General features: G+C 58.2%; 1 protein-coding gene across 1 annotated transcript in view; it reads right to left on the bottom strand.

Moving 5' to 3' along the window:
- The window catches only part of CCDC85C (coiled-coil domain containing 85C), an 83,289-nt gene that overhangs the window by 19,146 nt on the left and 47,329 nt on the right, over positions 1-16,814 (bottom strand). Inside the window, exon 2 of the mRNA XM_068549946.1 lies at positions 2,174-2,247. Within this exon, the coding sequence (XP_068406047.1) occupies positions 2,174-2,247 (74 nt within the window). The remainder of the gene's footprint in view (positions 1-2,173; positions 2,248-16,814) is intronic.

The following is a 16,814-nucleotide window of genomic DNA, read 5'->3' as shown; positions in this document are numbered from 1 at the left end:
CTGAAGCCAGCAAGCCTGGGCCCAGGCGAGAGGCCGCGCCCCCATGTGATGGATGTGTGTTTCCGGAGAGCCTGGCGTGGGTACAGGTCGGGGACAGAACCCCACTGCTGCTGCCTCCGGGACAAGGACAAGGTCCCCAGTCCGACCCCTGGGAGCGGGTCAGAGCAGGCTTGGCGGGGAGGGACCAGGCAGAGAAACCCCCTGCCCAGGTGGTGGCCGCACCCCTGATGCTCCAGACACAGGGCCCCGTCAACCTCCACCTCGGCACTTGTGGGCACGGGGCAAGTGGACACAGCGATGGGGGGCTCCCTTATGAGACCAGGGGGTTCCCAGAGGGAGGAGGAAGAAGAAGGACTGCCACTCTGCGGCCTGAGCGTGTGCAGGTTTCGCACAAGTCCACGGTCAACTACCACGTGGAACTGGGTGCATATTCACGGTGGGACAATGTGGCCTAGGAGAGCAGGGGCCACAGGGACACTTCTGTCCTTGTCCTTGGAAACAGGACCACAAGCCATGCCCTGGCTGCACCGCAGAACAGCACTGCAAATGGCATCCCAAATTTGGGGTCCAAGCTCTCAACCTGCTTCTCCCCAGAAACAGTGACACAAAGGACAGCTGGACTGGGGCAGACTCACAAGGCTGCTGACCCCCCTGGTCGGAGGCTCCCACTGCCAGAGCGAGGTGCTGGCCTTCATCCTGCTGTACAGTGGCTGAAGTGAGTGACTTGCTCCCCTACTTGCTGGACGGGAACCAGCTCCAGAGCAAAGGCCCCAAGTCCTGAGGCTGCCCCCATCACCTCTGCCTACAGCTCCTGCAGCCCGCCCCACACACCCTCCTTAGCAACCAGGACAAGCCCACATGGAGTGTTCAGGTCTAAGGAGCCCTAGCCCACAGCCAGGCGAGGCCCCAGCCCCTCCCTGCCCTTGCCAGCCCCAAAGAGCCAGCATATCTTGTAGCCAGGACCTTCCAGCACCTTACAAATGACACATTTTGTTTGAAAACAAGCCTTGCAGTTCAGTGCCCGGCTATGCGCCTGACACAGTGCGGTGGCCATGGGATGTGGGGGAGCAAAGACCCAAATGTGAACCACATACTCTGCATGCAGAGTCCTGCCGAGCTAGGGGGAATTTCCAGCAGCCCATGCGAGGCGAGAGGTGGGATGGCAGTCGTCGGGCTGCACTTGGGGCTGTGAGCACCCCAGCCGCCGCCCAGTGCGCAGAGAGGGTGCCTGAGCGGGGCAGTGGCGCCAAGCCCACTGGTCGCCTAGCAACGAGGCCAGGCAGCTGAGCCCTCCCTGGGGCTGGTTCCCAGAGAAACGCTCTGGGCATCCTGGCCGGCCACTTATGGGCCAGCAGATGTGGCAGGGGAGAGGGATACTGAGATGAAGTCAGGGATGAGTACAAGGGAGAAAGAGGCTGGAGGGTCAGCCGAGCCAGCTGACCCCAGACACCCCGACCGACCGGGCTGATCACAGCCCCCCATCACCACCCTGCCAACAGCAGGAAAGGCCCCTCGTCCCGGCAGCCATGCCCCCTCCACGCTCCAGCCGCACTCGGCAAGGGCACAGACGCCTACCCCCCATCTCTCATCCTGCACCACCTCCTCCCCGCACTGACCCCATCACCCATCTCTAACCCGCCGTCCCTGTGCTGGGGACAGGCCAGGGACGGGCCGAGGACGAGGCCTGGCCTCATCTGTCTGTGGACTCAGGCCAGGCAGGAGGGAGGAGGGCAGACCCCAGCCCAGAGGGAAACTGGCACGGCAGTGGCAGGGAAGTTTCCATGTGGGTCTGAGCGGGGACGGGCCAGCCTGCCTCTTGGAAACAGGGTCTTGATGTGCCCATCCAAAGGGCAAAGCAGTCCATTTCTTCAGCACTTGTGTGTGTGTTCTGCGCCATCTCTGGGACGGGCCCAGCACCAGCCCCCAAGGAGCTCGCAGACCACTGGGGGGACAGACAGGGAAAGGCTGTGATGGAGGGAAGGCAGGTGGCCGTCCTCAGCCAGGTGTCCCAGGAGGTGACTCCGGGCAGGAGTCGGGGGCAGGTGGAAGGTTAGGGGTGGGAAGGGGGAAGGGAACCCCAGGCGTGCTGGGGCGAGGGTTAGGCCCTGGAGTGGTGGGTGGCAGCAGGGCCTGCGCTGGCCCTCAGGGTGGGGTTGGCCCACAGCCGGCCTACCTGTGCCAGGAGCTTGTCACCCTCCAGCAGCTTCACCTTGGTCTCCAGCTGCCTGATGTAGGTGGACGAGGGATCTGTAATGACACAAAGGGGGCACGTCACCTGTCAGCAGACTGTATCCAACAGGAGGGCCCACCCTCCCCTGGGCCCCCTCCGGTGGGCCTCTGAGCCCAGGTTTCCCTGACCTGCAGAAAGGGGGTGAGGGGTTCCCTCACCAGCTTGTCCTGGGCTGATTCCTTCGGCTTCCACAATGCTTCAGGTCCAAAAAGAGTCCTCACAAACGCTCCCCTGATGGGACCCTCACCCAGGGGCAGCCCACCCCATGGCCCAGGGTCCAGGGAGGCCCTCCCCTGCTCAGGGGGGGAACTGAGGCCCCCAGCATACCAAGTCAGCATCTGGGCTTCCTCCGCTCCATCCTGCCTGATGCACAGAACTTCTACAAGCGACTTGTTCGGGGGGCCGCATAATGCAGATAACCCACCACCCCTCCTGCAGTCAGGGGCCAGTGACACACCCCCAACCACACACCCCCAGTTCCTGAACGCGGAGGGGGTGAAATCCACCTTCCCTCGCCACGCTGACCCCGCTGCACAATCACATCAGAAGCGGGAGAGGGACTTCCCTGGTGGCGCGGCGGTTAAGAATCCGCCTGCCAAGGCAGGGGACACGGGTTCGAGCCCTGGTCCAGGAAGATCCCACATGCCGCGGAGCAACTAAGCCCCTGTGCCATAAATACTGAGCCTGCGCTCTAGAGCCCACGAGCCACAACTACTGAGCCTGAGTGCCACAACTACTGAAGCCCACGCGCCTAGAGCCCATGCTCCGCAACAAGAGAAGCCTCTGCTCGCTGCAACTAGAGAAAGCCCACGCGCAGCAACGAAGACCCAACGCAGCCAAAATATAAGCTAACTAATTAATTACTTAATTTAAAAAAAACAACCTTAAAGCCTCCTGGCGCTATTAAAAAAAAAAGAAGCGGGAGAAATTCCGCCACCCTAGCTACCCACAGCCCTGGTCCTACCTCCCCATTGGGCTGGAAATCAGCTCAGAGGAGAAAACTAAGGACTAACTCACTCCAGGCCAGGACAAGGGAGCCTGCCTGGGTGGAGGCCAAGGGTGACATGGGGCAGAGAGGGCAAGGGGAGGGAGGCAGAACACGGGACAGGGAAGGTTAACACAGGGTAGGGTAGGCAAGGGGACCAAAGAGTCACAGCAGGTGCCCGTGCCGAGGAAAGGTGGGTCTGAGCATCTCTGTGACAGCATGGGGTACCTCCCCCAGGAGGTCTGCTGCCACGTGCTAAGGGACGGCTATGCGCCTCTCACCCACACGAGCGCCCGGCCAGAGGCCACACAGCCCGGACGCCAGCCTGGACCCTGCCCACCCCTGGGCCAGTCTGCTGCTCCTGCTGTACCCACCGGCCCCGACCCCCAACAGGACTCAGGGTCTTCGCAGATCACACCACCGGCCCTTCATCGCAGAAGGCACCAGACCTTCGACCAAAGCCAGCTCCCTAATGCCCCACACCACTGCCCCCCTGGGGGGACCTTTAACCTTCCCAGGTGGGCAAAGGGGGCTGAGGCGCAGCCAGAGGACAAGCTGGAACCGCCATGCAACCGTGCCAACACGGTCAGCATGACCGCGGACGAGCCCTGGGCCCTCAGGGTCCTGGTGCATGACGCGGACGCCGTGCCCCTCCCCGACAGAGCCTGCCGGCAGAGGAGGAGCCCACGGGCGCCCTGTGAGGATGGGGCGGCCAGTGGCCCCCTCCCCAGGGCCCGACCCCCCCGCGCTGGAGCCTGGCCCAGGCTTCACGAGCTTCCGCCCATCAGCAGTGCTCAGCTGTTGCCTCTGACGCGCCCCCAGTTACAGGAGGTGCCCGTGTGCCCCTTGACCTGCCCGCTGTGGGTCACTCTGTTCCCCAAGCATACCCTCAGGAGCCTTGTCTCCCCAGCCCTGGACCAGGCCCAGGAGCCCTCAGCCCCGCCCTGGGCAGGAATGGGGGGCGGCCCACCCCGCCCCAATTACATAACCAACTCCTCCCCGCTGCTCTCTGCCAGTCACCTCTCGGGAATGCGGAGCCTTCTGGAGAGGAAGAAGGTCACTGGCCAGCCCACTCCCCCTCACTCCCAGGGAGACCCTGGTAACCACAGGGCAGCTCTGCGAGGAGCCCCGCTGTGTGACCTGGAGAGGTGCAATGGCTTCTTTATACACACACGGGGCAGTGGAGGGGCAGGGTGGGGGGACTGGACCCCGGGCGGTGACTCCAAAGGCTTCCCTGTGCCCAGGGCCCGGGCAGGGGACCCTCAGCAGTCACTACGGTTCACGCCCCATGCTGGTCCCCGGCCTCGGTTTACCCGTCAATCAGCCCAAACTGACCAGCAGTTCCCACATCGCATCTGCACCCACCCTCACGAACAGGCCTGACGGGAAGGGCCTCAGTGTTCCAGGGGTGCTGGGCCCTCTGAGCAGGGGGACGGAGATGGGGTGCAGCCTGGGCTCCCCAATCCTCTGTGCCCTCCACCTGCTGCCGGCAGGAGGGTTCCCTGGAACACCACCCGGGAAACAGCGGATAAGGGAAACTCCAAAGACCCTCCCAGCTCCCTCAACCTTACGTTAAAACAACCACTGACCCCTATGTGGTCCCCCTCTGGGTGGGGTCGGTGGGGGAGGGAAGGTTTCCCCCCCATCCACCCCGTGTGATGCATGGCAGCCCCTGCACCTGGCACCTCCTTGAAGGCTCGCAGGGGCCAAAAGGCATCGTCCCTGTTTTCCAGACGAGGAGGCCACAAGGAACAGTGTCCCTACTTGCTGGCAGGTGAGCAGGGGGGCCCAGGGCCCAGACTTCCAGACCCTCTCCCCACCACCCAGGCCCACCCCCATAGGTCAGTGCTCAGGACCCCAAACGTCCGGCCGCTCTGAGAGGAGCTGACAGCACCGCACCATTGTGAGAAGCCGGCAGAGGTCCCCAGTGAGACGTGGCTCTTGGTCAAGCATCTCCCCCGGACGCCCCACTACTGCCCAACCCTCGGGCACGGCCGCAAGCCAGGTCCCCTGCTCACCGCCGCCCCACCAGGGGACGTGCTGCCAGGCACAGCCCTGAAGTCAGGGGAAGGACCAGCCACTTGCGTGTGACCAACGACCTGAGTCAGGTCACTAACTCTCACGCTGCCCCGTACGGTCACAGAGCCATCCTGAAGGCGGGCACACCGCCCGCCCGTGGCCTCCTGGCTATGGGGGCGATTTTGTGTCCCTCTGCCATTCCGATGGGCTGAGCCAGGAGCTCCCAGCCCTTCCCTTCTCTGTCAGACTGCCGCTGGAGTCATGGCCTGGGTGGGAGTCAGCAGACGTGCCGACCGGCTCAGCGCCCGCCCTGGGCAGCAGGCGGGCCGGGCACACCGCTGCTCCACAGCCTCACGCCCACCTCCCAGGATGGCAGTCAGGAAGAAGGGGCGGCGACAGAGCCAGCGCCACGAGAAGGGACACAGGCCATCGCTCATCCCACAAACCACAGGCCGCGTCCATGGCCCCAGACCAAGGAACCGCTCCGCTCAGCCCATCTGTCTGGGTTCGCCCCAAACCCCAAGAGGCTGCAGAGGATGAGCTACACTTCAGACATCAAGGTTTGTCGGGTTTTTCTTTTGAACTTCAAAAGAACAATGTGAGAAACTTAAAATATCTTTAAATCACCCAGTGCTCCCAATGGAACGTATCCTAAGGAATTAATTCCAATCGTGAAGAATGCAGACGGTGTTACAGTGATCAAAACTGGAAACAACTATTTGTCCAACAACAGCAGAGAGTTTATACCCTTGTCGTCACTCAGATGACATTTAGGAGAGTTTCTCTCCTCAACGATACAGAAAAACACTTAAACGCCAGTGAAAAGAACTGGACACAAAACTACACATAGAATTGCTGTTATGTTTAAAAATATCCATGTATTGAAATAGAAATCCAGGAACGAGGCAGCACACAGAAATACCGACCGTGGTGTTGCTCACGAGGAGAAGGGTGACTATTCACACTGTTTCTTGTTAATTTTCAAATAATCTCCTTTTAGAATAGGGAGAAATCTTTCTTCATAAAAAAGGAGGAGGGACTAAACGATTGTACCTTCACATCGCAGAGTCCCCTGTCAAGGGAAACAGAAGCGTGGCCCAGAGGTCGGCATGGAAAGTGGGCCCCATCGGCCACCCTCTGCCCACTGCCCCCAGCTCTGCTCTGGGGGCCTTTTCCGAGGCCCAGGCTCAGCCCCGAGCCTGCCCAATCCTGCAGAGTTTAACAGGCTATGAGGCCGCCTCCGCAAAGTCCCAGATAAGCCTCCCCTGCCACACGGGACCCCGTCCCCACTGCCCCTACCCTCAGCTCCCCAAGCCAGGCCCTGCATGCTGCCAGGAGCCAGGGAGCCGGACATCTGGTCACCTGGGGGTCAGAGCAGGTGCCCTGCAGTGGGGAAGAGAGAGAGCTAGGTGGACCCTCACGTCGGGGTTGGTGGGAGGGGGGAGAGCAGGAGGGCAGGGGACGCCAGGAAGGGCCTGGCTCCCTGGGAGGACGATCCTTCCCAGCAGCCTCGGGCAACTCACAATCCCACGGGGCGCCTCCATGCCCCGGCCTCTTGGAGACAAGCGTGTAATTAAATTAATTCCAGGTTTGCAGTAACAAGGAGTAGAGCCAGCAGGGAGGGAAGTGCCATTTCCTGGCTTGACTGCTGGCGGGGGGGAAATGAGGGAGGTGACTACGAAAGGGACCCCGAGCTAGGCTGGCCAAGGTGTCCCCTGGACATTCCCTGACCCTCCCAGGGCCCACTGGTCCAATCCTGGGGGACTCACGATCCACCTTCCATCTGGAGGGACAGGGAGAGCTCCCCGCAACACTCTCGCTCTCAGGAGCCTGAACAGCAGCCCTCCCTATGCCCCTCCTCACAGGTCCTTGTTCCCAGGTGCGTGGAGGACCAGTGCAGCCCGTGGGTGGGTGGGAGTCATGGAGCTGAGGGTCTGCAAGCCCCTCCCCGCTGGCGCTGACTGGCTCCACCGAGGAGTCCTGTGCCACATGCTGGCGTTGACCATCAGGCCACTCTGTCCTCCCGGAAGCTGCCAGGTCACATCTCCCCCACCCCACAGCCTGGCCCCCTGCCTGCCTAGGCAATGTCACCCCAGCCTCACCATCGGTCCAAACTGCAAGAATTTGGGGGCCAGAGGCCATGTCCAATCACCCCTGTCACCCCCTCCCCACCTAGCTCACCGCTAAGCACATAGTAGGCCCCTGGAAAAACCTGAAGACCTAACAGGAATCCGTCCTACCGGCTGGGTCGAACAGGTTTCCCCAAAGGAGTTGACTCTTAATCCTATGAGCTCCCACCAGCAGCAGCTGCAATGACAGTAAGAAGCGCTCAGCCTGTGACAGTGACCTGGCACCCCCAAGGCCACAAAGGGCACAGCATGCCAGCGGCCAAGGGCAACTAACTGTCCCTCAGACCTCAGCCCACAGCATTTACACTGTTGTCTCGTGCCAACCTCACCAGGAACTTTCATCTTAATTTGGGTGAGACAAGGATTCGCATACAAGCGGGTTACATGGGCGGTGACCCCAGGAAGCCCAGGTGAGGGTGTGGAGAGGTGAGGCGGGGAATGGGAGCTGACGAGAAGGGTGTGAACCCGCTGGGGGCCTCACAGTTACTCGCCTGCCCAAGGGTTCCCTGGTGGGAGCCGCTCCTGGCAGGAGAGTGGTGTTCATGCCCCAGGAGTGCCCACCTGGAGAGGGGACAGGGCAAGCTCCCAGGCAGAGCTGCACTTGCCCACAGGTGAAGCGGGTGGTGGGCACGGAAGCGGGAAGTGCCACGGGGATCTGGGCAGGGCGCCAACAGTGTCTGCCACAGCTTGGGAAAAAGTACGACTTTCCCTCTCTGCAAAGGAGGAAGTGGATGGAGGCTGGGGGCAGGGGGCTGGGGGGTGGCACCGTGACACACAGCCACACGCGGGGCCTGATTCTCCAGCTGCTGCCTCTTCCAGGGTCCCCACCAGCCCTGCCTCCCTTGCAGCCCCCTCTCCCTGAGCGGGGTCCCTATAAGGTCTCGGGGACAGACAGGCTTTGCAGCAGGTCATCAGCAGGAGACTGAGCGACGCCACACCTTGGGCCCCTGCGTGAGGGCTCACACCCAGCAGCTCTGCCGTGAGATGGCTGGCATTTCCACGACGCAGCCCGGCTGATTCAATTCCCTTCTCCTTCCACTTCATTAAGAGGGGTCGGCTGTGGCATCGGGGCCCGTGGCTCCACCGAGGTGGAAGGGCCTCGTTCCTGGGCTTCTCTCCTTTCTCCCCCACCCCAGGACTGGCCCCCAAGGGGACAGGTGAGTGCCACACATACCTGCGGGCCGTGGAAAGCAAAACCAAGTAGGGCAGGCCCACTCTGCACCTCAGTCTCCACCCGTGCCTCCCACCTGCCCAGGACGTGGCGGAGCTGTCGCCTCTCACAGGTAACCTCAGACACTTCACCCCCATGGGGAGGTATCCCCATCCCCCCCACAGGCACAGAAACAAGGATGCAGCGATGCACCAAGTCACACAGGCAGGGCCACCAGAAGAACCACCCCCAGGGAGCTCTGACCAGCTCCGGGCACCAGGGACAGTGCTATGGTCTGGATGTCGGTGTCCCCCAAAATCCATATGTTGAAACCTAACGCCCAATGTGATGGTGTTAGGAGGCAGGGCCTTTGGGAGGTGATTAGGTCACGAGGGTGGAGCCCTTGTGAGTGAGATTAGTGTCCTAACCAAAGAGACCCCCACAGAGCTCTCTTGCCTCTTCCGCCAAACGAAGACACAGCAGGGAGACAACCGTTTATGAACCAGGAAGTGGCCCTCTCCAGACACTCAGTCTGCCAGCACCTTGACCTTGGGCTTCCAGCCTCTAGACAGAGAGGGAAATTCCTGTTGTTTATACGCCACCCAGTCTGTGGTATTCTGTTATAGCAGCTCGAACAGAGTAAGACAGACAGAGAGCAAGGCGAGGTCATTCCAGCAAGCAGCAGCAGCAACCACGCACACTTAATGACCACCAACGGTGTGCCTTACTTACAGGCAATCGTCCTCATCGCCTCTCACTGTGAGCAGGTGACCGACCCCTGTGTACAGGTGAAGAAACTGAGGCTCCGGGAAGTGAAGTGACAGCCGCAGACCAGGCAGTGACGGAGCAACCTGCTCTCCCCAGGCAGCCTTACCTACCTCGGGCTCAGTGCAGCCCTGGGCTCAAGGCAAAGGCCACACTTTCTGCAGTACGCAGTCCTGCTGGGAAACAGGCCGGTACTCAGTCCCAGGGCGGCCGCTGCCCTCCCACCCGGCCCACAGACCAGGCTCGGCAGGTCTTGGGCTGATGTTCCTGCTGCCCTCACCGCTGCTGAATGAGCATCTCCATCAAGGCCCGGGACACTGATCCAGCAGAGCCTGGGAACGGTCCTGTCTTCTTAAAGGACTTGGAGGATGTTCCAACCCCAGGCCCACCTATTCCCCAGACCCTGGACAATCCCAAAGGTCACCAAAGGACTGAATTCTTGCAGAGCACTGGGTCCCCAAATCCAGGACTGGAAAGGCAAGTTACCTGTTTCACGACAGTCCAGGCTACCAGGGGGCTGTGAGCTCCCCATCACTAGCGGAAAGCAAGCAGAAGCTGAATGCTGGATGGAAGCCCCTGGAACCTGAAGTTTCCCCACGTAGCTGGGAGGAGGGCATGGGAAGCTGTTCACCGACCCCAGTGCCAATGTACTCACTCTACTACCCTCTAGATCCCCCAGGGACCCTGCCAGGTGGGCGGCAGAAAGCCTATCCTATAGAGGACAAAAAGCACGCTCAGCGAGTGAATGGGTCCGCCCAACGTCGCAGAGCCAGGCGCCTGCAGGACCAGCAATCACGCATGCTTGTGGAAGGGCAGAGTCCCCTACTGCGAGGGTCTCTCAGCCTAATGCAGGAGCTGCAAGAATAACCACGTTTGCTGAAGGGCAAAGGGTGCAGTGAAGAGGCTCAGCCTAGGGATGAGGGGGGCCGAGAGCAAGGATGCGCTGATGGGGAGAAATCAGGGACTCCTTCCTGAAGGAGGCGGCATCTGAGCTGAGCACTTAAGAGCAAGCAGCACTCTGACAGGCAGACAAGCCAGGGTGGGGATGGGGAGGATGGAAGGCAAGTCCCAGCTGAGGGCGCAGGGCGAGCAAAGGCAAGGAGGTGGGGCCGTGACAGGCAGGTTCAGGAGCACCTGAGCCAGCACCCATTAGCATCTGCCTCCTGGCATACAGCCCCCAGGAGGTGCGGGCTGAATGTGAGACAGATATTACTTATGGATGAAGGCGAAAAGGCTGAGGAGGCGTATCAGAGGAACATCAGGTTCCTGCAAGGATACCTCTTGGGAGTGGCAGCGCTGAGCGGGGAGGGCTGCCCCTGCCCCTCCCTCCTCCAGGCAGGCCCGACCACCTGAGCTGCCCACCAGTAGGTCTGCATGGTGGGCAGGCCAAGGCAGCCGGCTGCAAACTCTGAGATGACTACCAGAGCCTCGGGCGTGAATAAGAGTTCCCCTGTCCACACAGGACATTGAGAAGGGACCCTTCTTTCCCATTCGCACACGCAAATGTTTCTGAGCACCTATTATGTGCCAGCAGACGCCAAGCAAAACCCCAGCCCTCCCAGCACGCCCCCGTAATCCTCACACCGAGCTATCCCTGTTTACTGCAGAGGAGCCTGAGACTCAGAGATGTTAAGTAGCAAGTCCAAACTCATACAGTGAAAACACTGCAGGGCTGGGATTTGAACCCAGGTTTGTCCAGAGCCAAGGTTCTTTCCACGCTGCCTCAAAGTTTCCCCAGCGGCCCTGGGGGTCCCATACGATCACCCTGGGCCTCGCAGAACACCATCACCATGGTGGCTGGTGCTGCTCATTCCGAGCCTTGACTCCGCCACGGAGACACAGCAACTTTCATCCATTCTCCGGACAAAGAAACCAAGGTTCAGAGGGGCCCAGTAACTGGTCCAGTCACAGAGTCATAAAAGCAGGGCTGAAAGTCAAGACGTGCGTGTGCGCATGCATGTGTGTGCGTGTGTGTGTGCGTGTGTGCGTGTGTGCGTGCGTGCGTGTCTGTGTGTGTCTCCATCCCCAACCCAGTGCTCCTCCAGGCCACCCACCGAGGCAGAGGAGGGCAGGGCTTGGGAAGACTCATGGCTCCCCTCCCCTCCCTGAGCAAAAGTTCTCTTCGTGGGGCAGTTCTGGAGACTCTCAGCCTCTAAGGCTGGGCCCAGGCTCCAGGGAACTCCACCCTGGACGCTGTTCTCCTGGCCCCCCCGCCCCTAGGACCCCCGCCCCAGGGCATCCGCAAGCCCCAAGACTCTGGGCCTCACGGGGTCACGAATGTCCGAAAGGCTGGCCCCCAGCCCCTCCCAAGCTCCCCACTCCATGCCGTGATACGTGGGATCCTGGAAACCTCAAATCCCGCACTCCCAACTCAACTGGACAGCCGTGACCCCACCCTCTCCATCCCGAGCCTGCAGAGGCAAGCAAATTAATGGGCACAGAGAGAAACGACAACTGCATTGATGCAAACTGGGATCTCCCCACGCTGGCCGCCCGGCCTCTCCTGACGAGGCGCACGGCTGTCTCCTGGCTGCCACCTGCCCCTCCGTGTGCCACACACACAGATCCAGGATCGCACGGATCGGTGCTCTGTCCACCCGGGGCTGCCTGGCATTTAATTCAACCTGCGCTGAAATCTCGAGGGGGCAGCCAAGCAGGAGGCCGAGTCCAAGCCGGCTCATTTAGAATACACCCCGGTCTGGATCCGCCTGCAAGCCGCTGGTGCTCTCAAGCTGAAAACTCAAACTTATTTCTCCATCCACCGCTTGGGAAGCCCGACAAGCCCAAATTGAAACTGTGTCATTGTTTCAAAACCAGGGGAAAACAGGAAAAAAAGAATTCCTTTCTTGTGCCTTCAATTTTCAGGCCCAGAAATTAACCTGTGTGCTTAGGTGACACAGTTCAGGGGTCAGCACTGTTCATGTCCCCTCCCCCCCCAACCTGATTTCATTCTGAATGATTGGGAATTATCGATAGAGGCTGAACAGACCACCTAGAGGCCCCAGCACGGCCACCTAGCCACACAGAAGGCGAGTCACACCTGGTCTGGGTCTCCCTGGGGACATTTTAACATTTGATCTCTTCTCCCCTGGAACCAACTAAACTGGACTCCAGCGAAGGGGCCTGGATGTCCATGTACATTTTAAACGTCCTCCAGGTGATTCTAACGTGCACACAGGGCTGGGGACCCCTGCTCTATGCTGAGAAGTGACTGTTCAAATTGTCCCCCTCTTGGGCTCCTTTCCCGAGGGACCCCATGCCTCCTGGCCCTGACTACTCACTGGGCCTCAACCCCTGCAAACACAGCTGTACCACAGGGACTCCAAGGAGGCCAGGACATGCGGGACGGATGTCTGAAGGTGGTGAGGGAAGCGGGTAGGCGGGTAAACATTCACGGAGCCCCTGAATGTATGTGCCAACCCCCTTGGTAGCCAGAAGTGGAGACCTTGCTGGTTTCAGGGGGAAAGGGAGTTTGCTTTCATTGTTAGACATCATGCATGTCTCTACCAAGCATGAAAAGCTGGTGGCGCCAGAATGGGGCCAACTGTCCAGCAGAGGGGGCAGGAGGGAGGGGGCAGGACACCAGGGCACACTCCAGCCGCCTGCAGAGGCCGTGAGGTGAGGGGAGCTGTGGCAGGCGGAGCAGGCTCAGGAAACAGAAAATCTAGGTGCGGCTGCGTCATCGGACACAGGGGAGTGGCTGGAAGTACAGCTCGAGATCTGACACCTCAGCAGGAACCCCGCCCTGTGAGTGAGCAGGAGAGCTGGGGCTCAAGGCATGGGAGGCAAGAGAAAGAGGGGGCTCCAAGCAGTTAGCTCTGGCGGCAGCACCATGTCTGGACAGTGTTTTGCTGATTCAGTAAAAACTAGAATAAGTCATCACAAGAAAGGCGGAGGGATTCCTGGGGTGGTGGGGGCCCGCAGAAGCTCTGCACGCCTGGCACACATCCCCAGCAGCATTCTGTGCCGGTGGGGGAAGGCTGAAGTGTTTCATGAAAGGGACTGCAGCGGGTGCGGAGAGTAAAAATTCAATCCCAACCTCACACCACACACAGAAAGCAGTTCCAAGAAGGAGAGAGAGTTCTATGTGAAGAAACAACTCTAAAAACTTGGGCTTGCTTGATACAAAGGGGGTGACAACTTATGCTACAGGCAAGAAGCCAGTCGTAAAACACCACATACTGTATGATTCCATTTATATGAAATGTCCAGAGTAGGTGAATTCAGAGAGACAGAAAATAGATTAGTGGCTGCCAAGGGCCGAGGGGGAGGAAGAACAGGGAGTAACTGCGGATGAGTACAGACTCTCTTTCTGGGGTGATAAAAATGACCTAGAATTAGATAGTGATGGTTGGGTAACTCTGTGAATGTAGTAAAAAGCACTGAATTGTATACTTTCATATATATATTAACTGTGTGAATTTTGTCTCAGTACAGCTGTTGTTAAAAAAGAACAACTCCGGGACTTCCCTGGCGGGCAGTGGTTAAGACTTTGCCTTCCAATGCAGGGGGTGCAGGTTCAATCCCTGGTCAGGGAACTAAGATCCCACATGCCTCACGGCCAAAAAACCAAAACATAAAACAGAAGCAATATTGTAACAAATTCAATAAAAAGAGCAACTCCAAAAAGGGAGGGAGGGAGGGAGGGAGGGAGGGAGGAAAAACAAGAAAAAGAAGAAGAAAAACAAAAAAAAATTAAAAAATAAAAAGAGCAATTCCAGCTTTCAAGTAGGAAAGGATTTCTTAATCAAGAAGCAAAAAGAACAAACCATAAAGGGAAGGCCTGTTATACTCAACTGTGTGAACATTAAAAACCCTGCCCAACAGCAGACCACAGATCTGTGAGCACAGTCAGAAGACCAGCCTCCTGCAAACAAAGACAATGAGACAATTTCAGCCATTTGACCGACAGAAAGTGAATAGTGGTCACTCATGTGATGGCAAGAGCCTAAGAACCAGGAACCAGGACATGGGGCGCCCTGGCACAGCAGATCAGACAGCCACCCGGCACGGCTTCCCACCACTGAAGATGCACCTGCCTTCAAGGACCCCCGGCGGTCCAGGTGTGCAGAAACAGGTACAAGAACGTGTCCCAGCGCTGGCTAAAGTAGTGAAAAAAATGGAAACCACCTCAAAGTCCTCCCTGGGAGACCAGATAAATTGTGGTTTAACCAAACAATGAAATACTATGCAGAACTGGAAACGAATGAACTGGGATTACAGGTACCATCGACAAGGATACATCTCAAAAGCACGATGCGGGGAGGGGCGAGGAGGCGGAACTGAGGGACACGTATAAATGTGACATCATTTATAAAGTCTGAAAACCTGCAAAGCATCATCGTACCTTGCTTATGGACGTACAACCTGTAAGAGAAATAACATCTGCGCAGGAGAATGATAAGCACCGAATTCCTGGCGAGGCTCTCTCTGGGGAGGCGGGGGTGGGGAGGTGACACACAAGATGCCTCAACTCTACCTGTAACACTTTATTTCTTAAAAGGATCTGATGCTAAAACGCTTTATTGTTGGCAATCTGATAAAGGTGGGCAGTGGAACAAATAGTCTCATTATTCTCCAAGCTTGTTTCTTTTTATATATTTCTTAACAATAATAGTAATAATAACATTTTTTAAGTAAAAGGAAGAAAGTTGGGGCAGCGCAACAGACGCTCCGAAAAAAAAGATACTGGAAGCTTTTGATGTTGGAACACCCCCTCCCTCGGTCCCAATTCCCAGGCTGCCTTTGGAAAACCTCACAACATCCCTGGCAACGAGCCTCCTTTGGTGCCGCCCCCCAACCCTTGGGAGCAGTCAAATGGCAGCAGGTCAAGAGCCTATGGGGAGGAAGGACCACAGGGATGGGAGGCTGACAGCAGTGGGAAACCACCCTCCCGCAGACAGTTAGGGGACAAGAGTGGGTTCCCTCTCTGCCCCAACTGCTCTGTGACCTTGAACAAGCCCTTTCCCTTACCCAGGCCCAGAGAGATGCGGGCAGGAGGCCCAAGTGACCCAGAGGGTCAGAGGGCAGGACAGAGATGCGACTCAGAGCCCGTACAAGGCAGCATCCCTGCAAATAGGCAGGGCAGCAAGGACCCGCCCGTTAAAATGACACAGACTCAGCATGAGGACAGCAAACTGCCTTTCCCACTTCACAGAAAACCCACAGCAGGTGATTGCTGACCAAAAGATCATGGACAAGGCCGGGCTTCAGGGTGCATCCCCCGAGGTCCTGGGGAGGGCGCGTCCCTCCAGCCGGTGAAGGACCAACTCCTTTTGTGGCCAGGGCATGTCGCAAGAGGAGAAAACTGGTGAAAGGTTGCAGCTCCGGCAGCACCCTCGGGCCTCAGTCTCCCCAGATGACATCGCAATAAAGATATCAGCCTGCACTTATGAACTGTACTTGGCAGACTACTGTCCACCCAAAGATGCCCACGCTCAACCCCTGGAATCTGTGAATATGTGACCTCACGCGGCCAAAGAGACTTTGCAGATGCGATTAAGGTTATGGCAGTCAAGAGGGGGGATTAGCCTGGATGATCCAGGTGGACCCAATTTAACCTCATGACTGTGTAAAAACGGAGAGCTTTTCCTGGCTGTGGTCAGAGGGAGAGGTGACTGAGGAAGGGTCAGAGAAACGTCCTGTTGCTGGCTCTGAAGACAGGAATGGGGCCACGAGCCAAGGAATGCGGATGGCATCTAGAAGCTGGAAAAGGCAGGAGAAGGATTCCCCCTCAGGTCTCCAGAAAGAGCGCAGCCCTGCTGACACCTTGATTTTAGCACTTCTGACCTCCAGAGCTCCAAGATAATACATTTGCGTTGTTCAAGCCACCAAGGTTGTAATTTGTGACAGCAGCCACAGGAATCTAACAGAGGAACTAAAAGCTGTGGCTGTGTGACTTTAGGTGACTTGCCTAGCCACTCTGAACCTCAGTTTCATTTAAAAATGAGATTTAAAACACCAACCTTGGAAGGCTGCTGTGAGGACTAAGAAAGGTAGCAGCTCTAAAAGCCCCTGGCATGGTGCCTGGCACTTCCTTAGTAGATGCTCAATAAAAACCAGCCCCAACCTCTCCACCGCCCACATGCCAGTGGCATGACCTTGATGGGAAAGAACGGCGAGCTGAGGCTTCCACGCTGCCAGCTGAGGGCACACAGCACCAGGTCACCATGGAGCCGGCGGAATCAGGCCACACTCACCTCCGCTGCACGACTGCCCACCTGGGGCCTGGCCCACCCGAGCCCCCTGCATTTGCCTCCCTTTCAAATCTAGCAAAGGTTGGTGCATCACCACAAACGTTTAAAAGTGGGGTATGACTCCAATTTAGGAATGTCACACTCGGAGGTTATCTGAAGCAAAGGTGGTATTGTTTGTTCGTAAAGCAGATGCCCCCTTCTCTATTTTAAGTTGAGATTTTTGTAGAGCATGGAGTACAGGGACCGCTGAGCTGGCTGTGATGGGGGAACAAACCGAGGCTGGTTCCATATCCCGCAGGGAAGACCTCCCCACCGTAAACAGAGTCCTGGGGCAGGTGAG

The sequence above is a fragment of the Eschrichtius robustus genome, chromosome 1, assembly GCF_028021215.1.
Source record: "Eschrichtius robustus isolate mEscRob2 chromosome 1, mEscRob2.pri, whole genome shotgun sequence".
Classification (NCBI taxonomy): domain Eukaryota; kingdom Metazoa; phylum Chordata; class Mammalia; order Artiodactyla; family Eschrichtiidae; genus Eschrichtius; species Eschrichtius robustus.
Note: the sequence above shows the minus strand (reverse complement) of the source record. Positions and strands in the feature narration are given on the sequence as shown.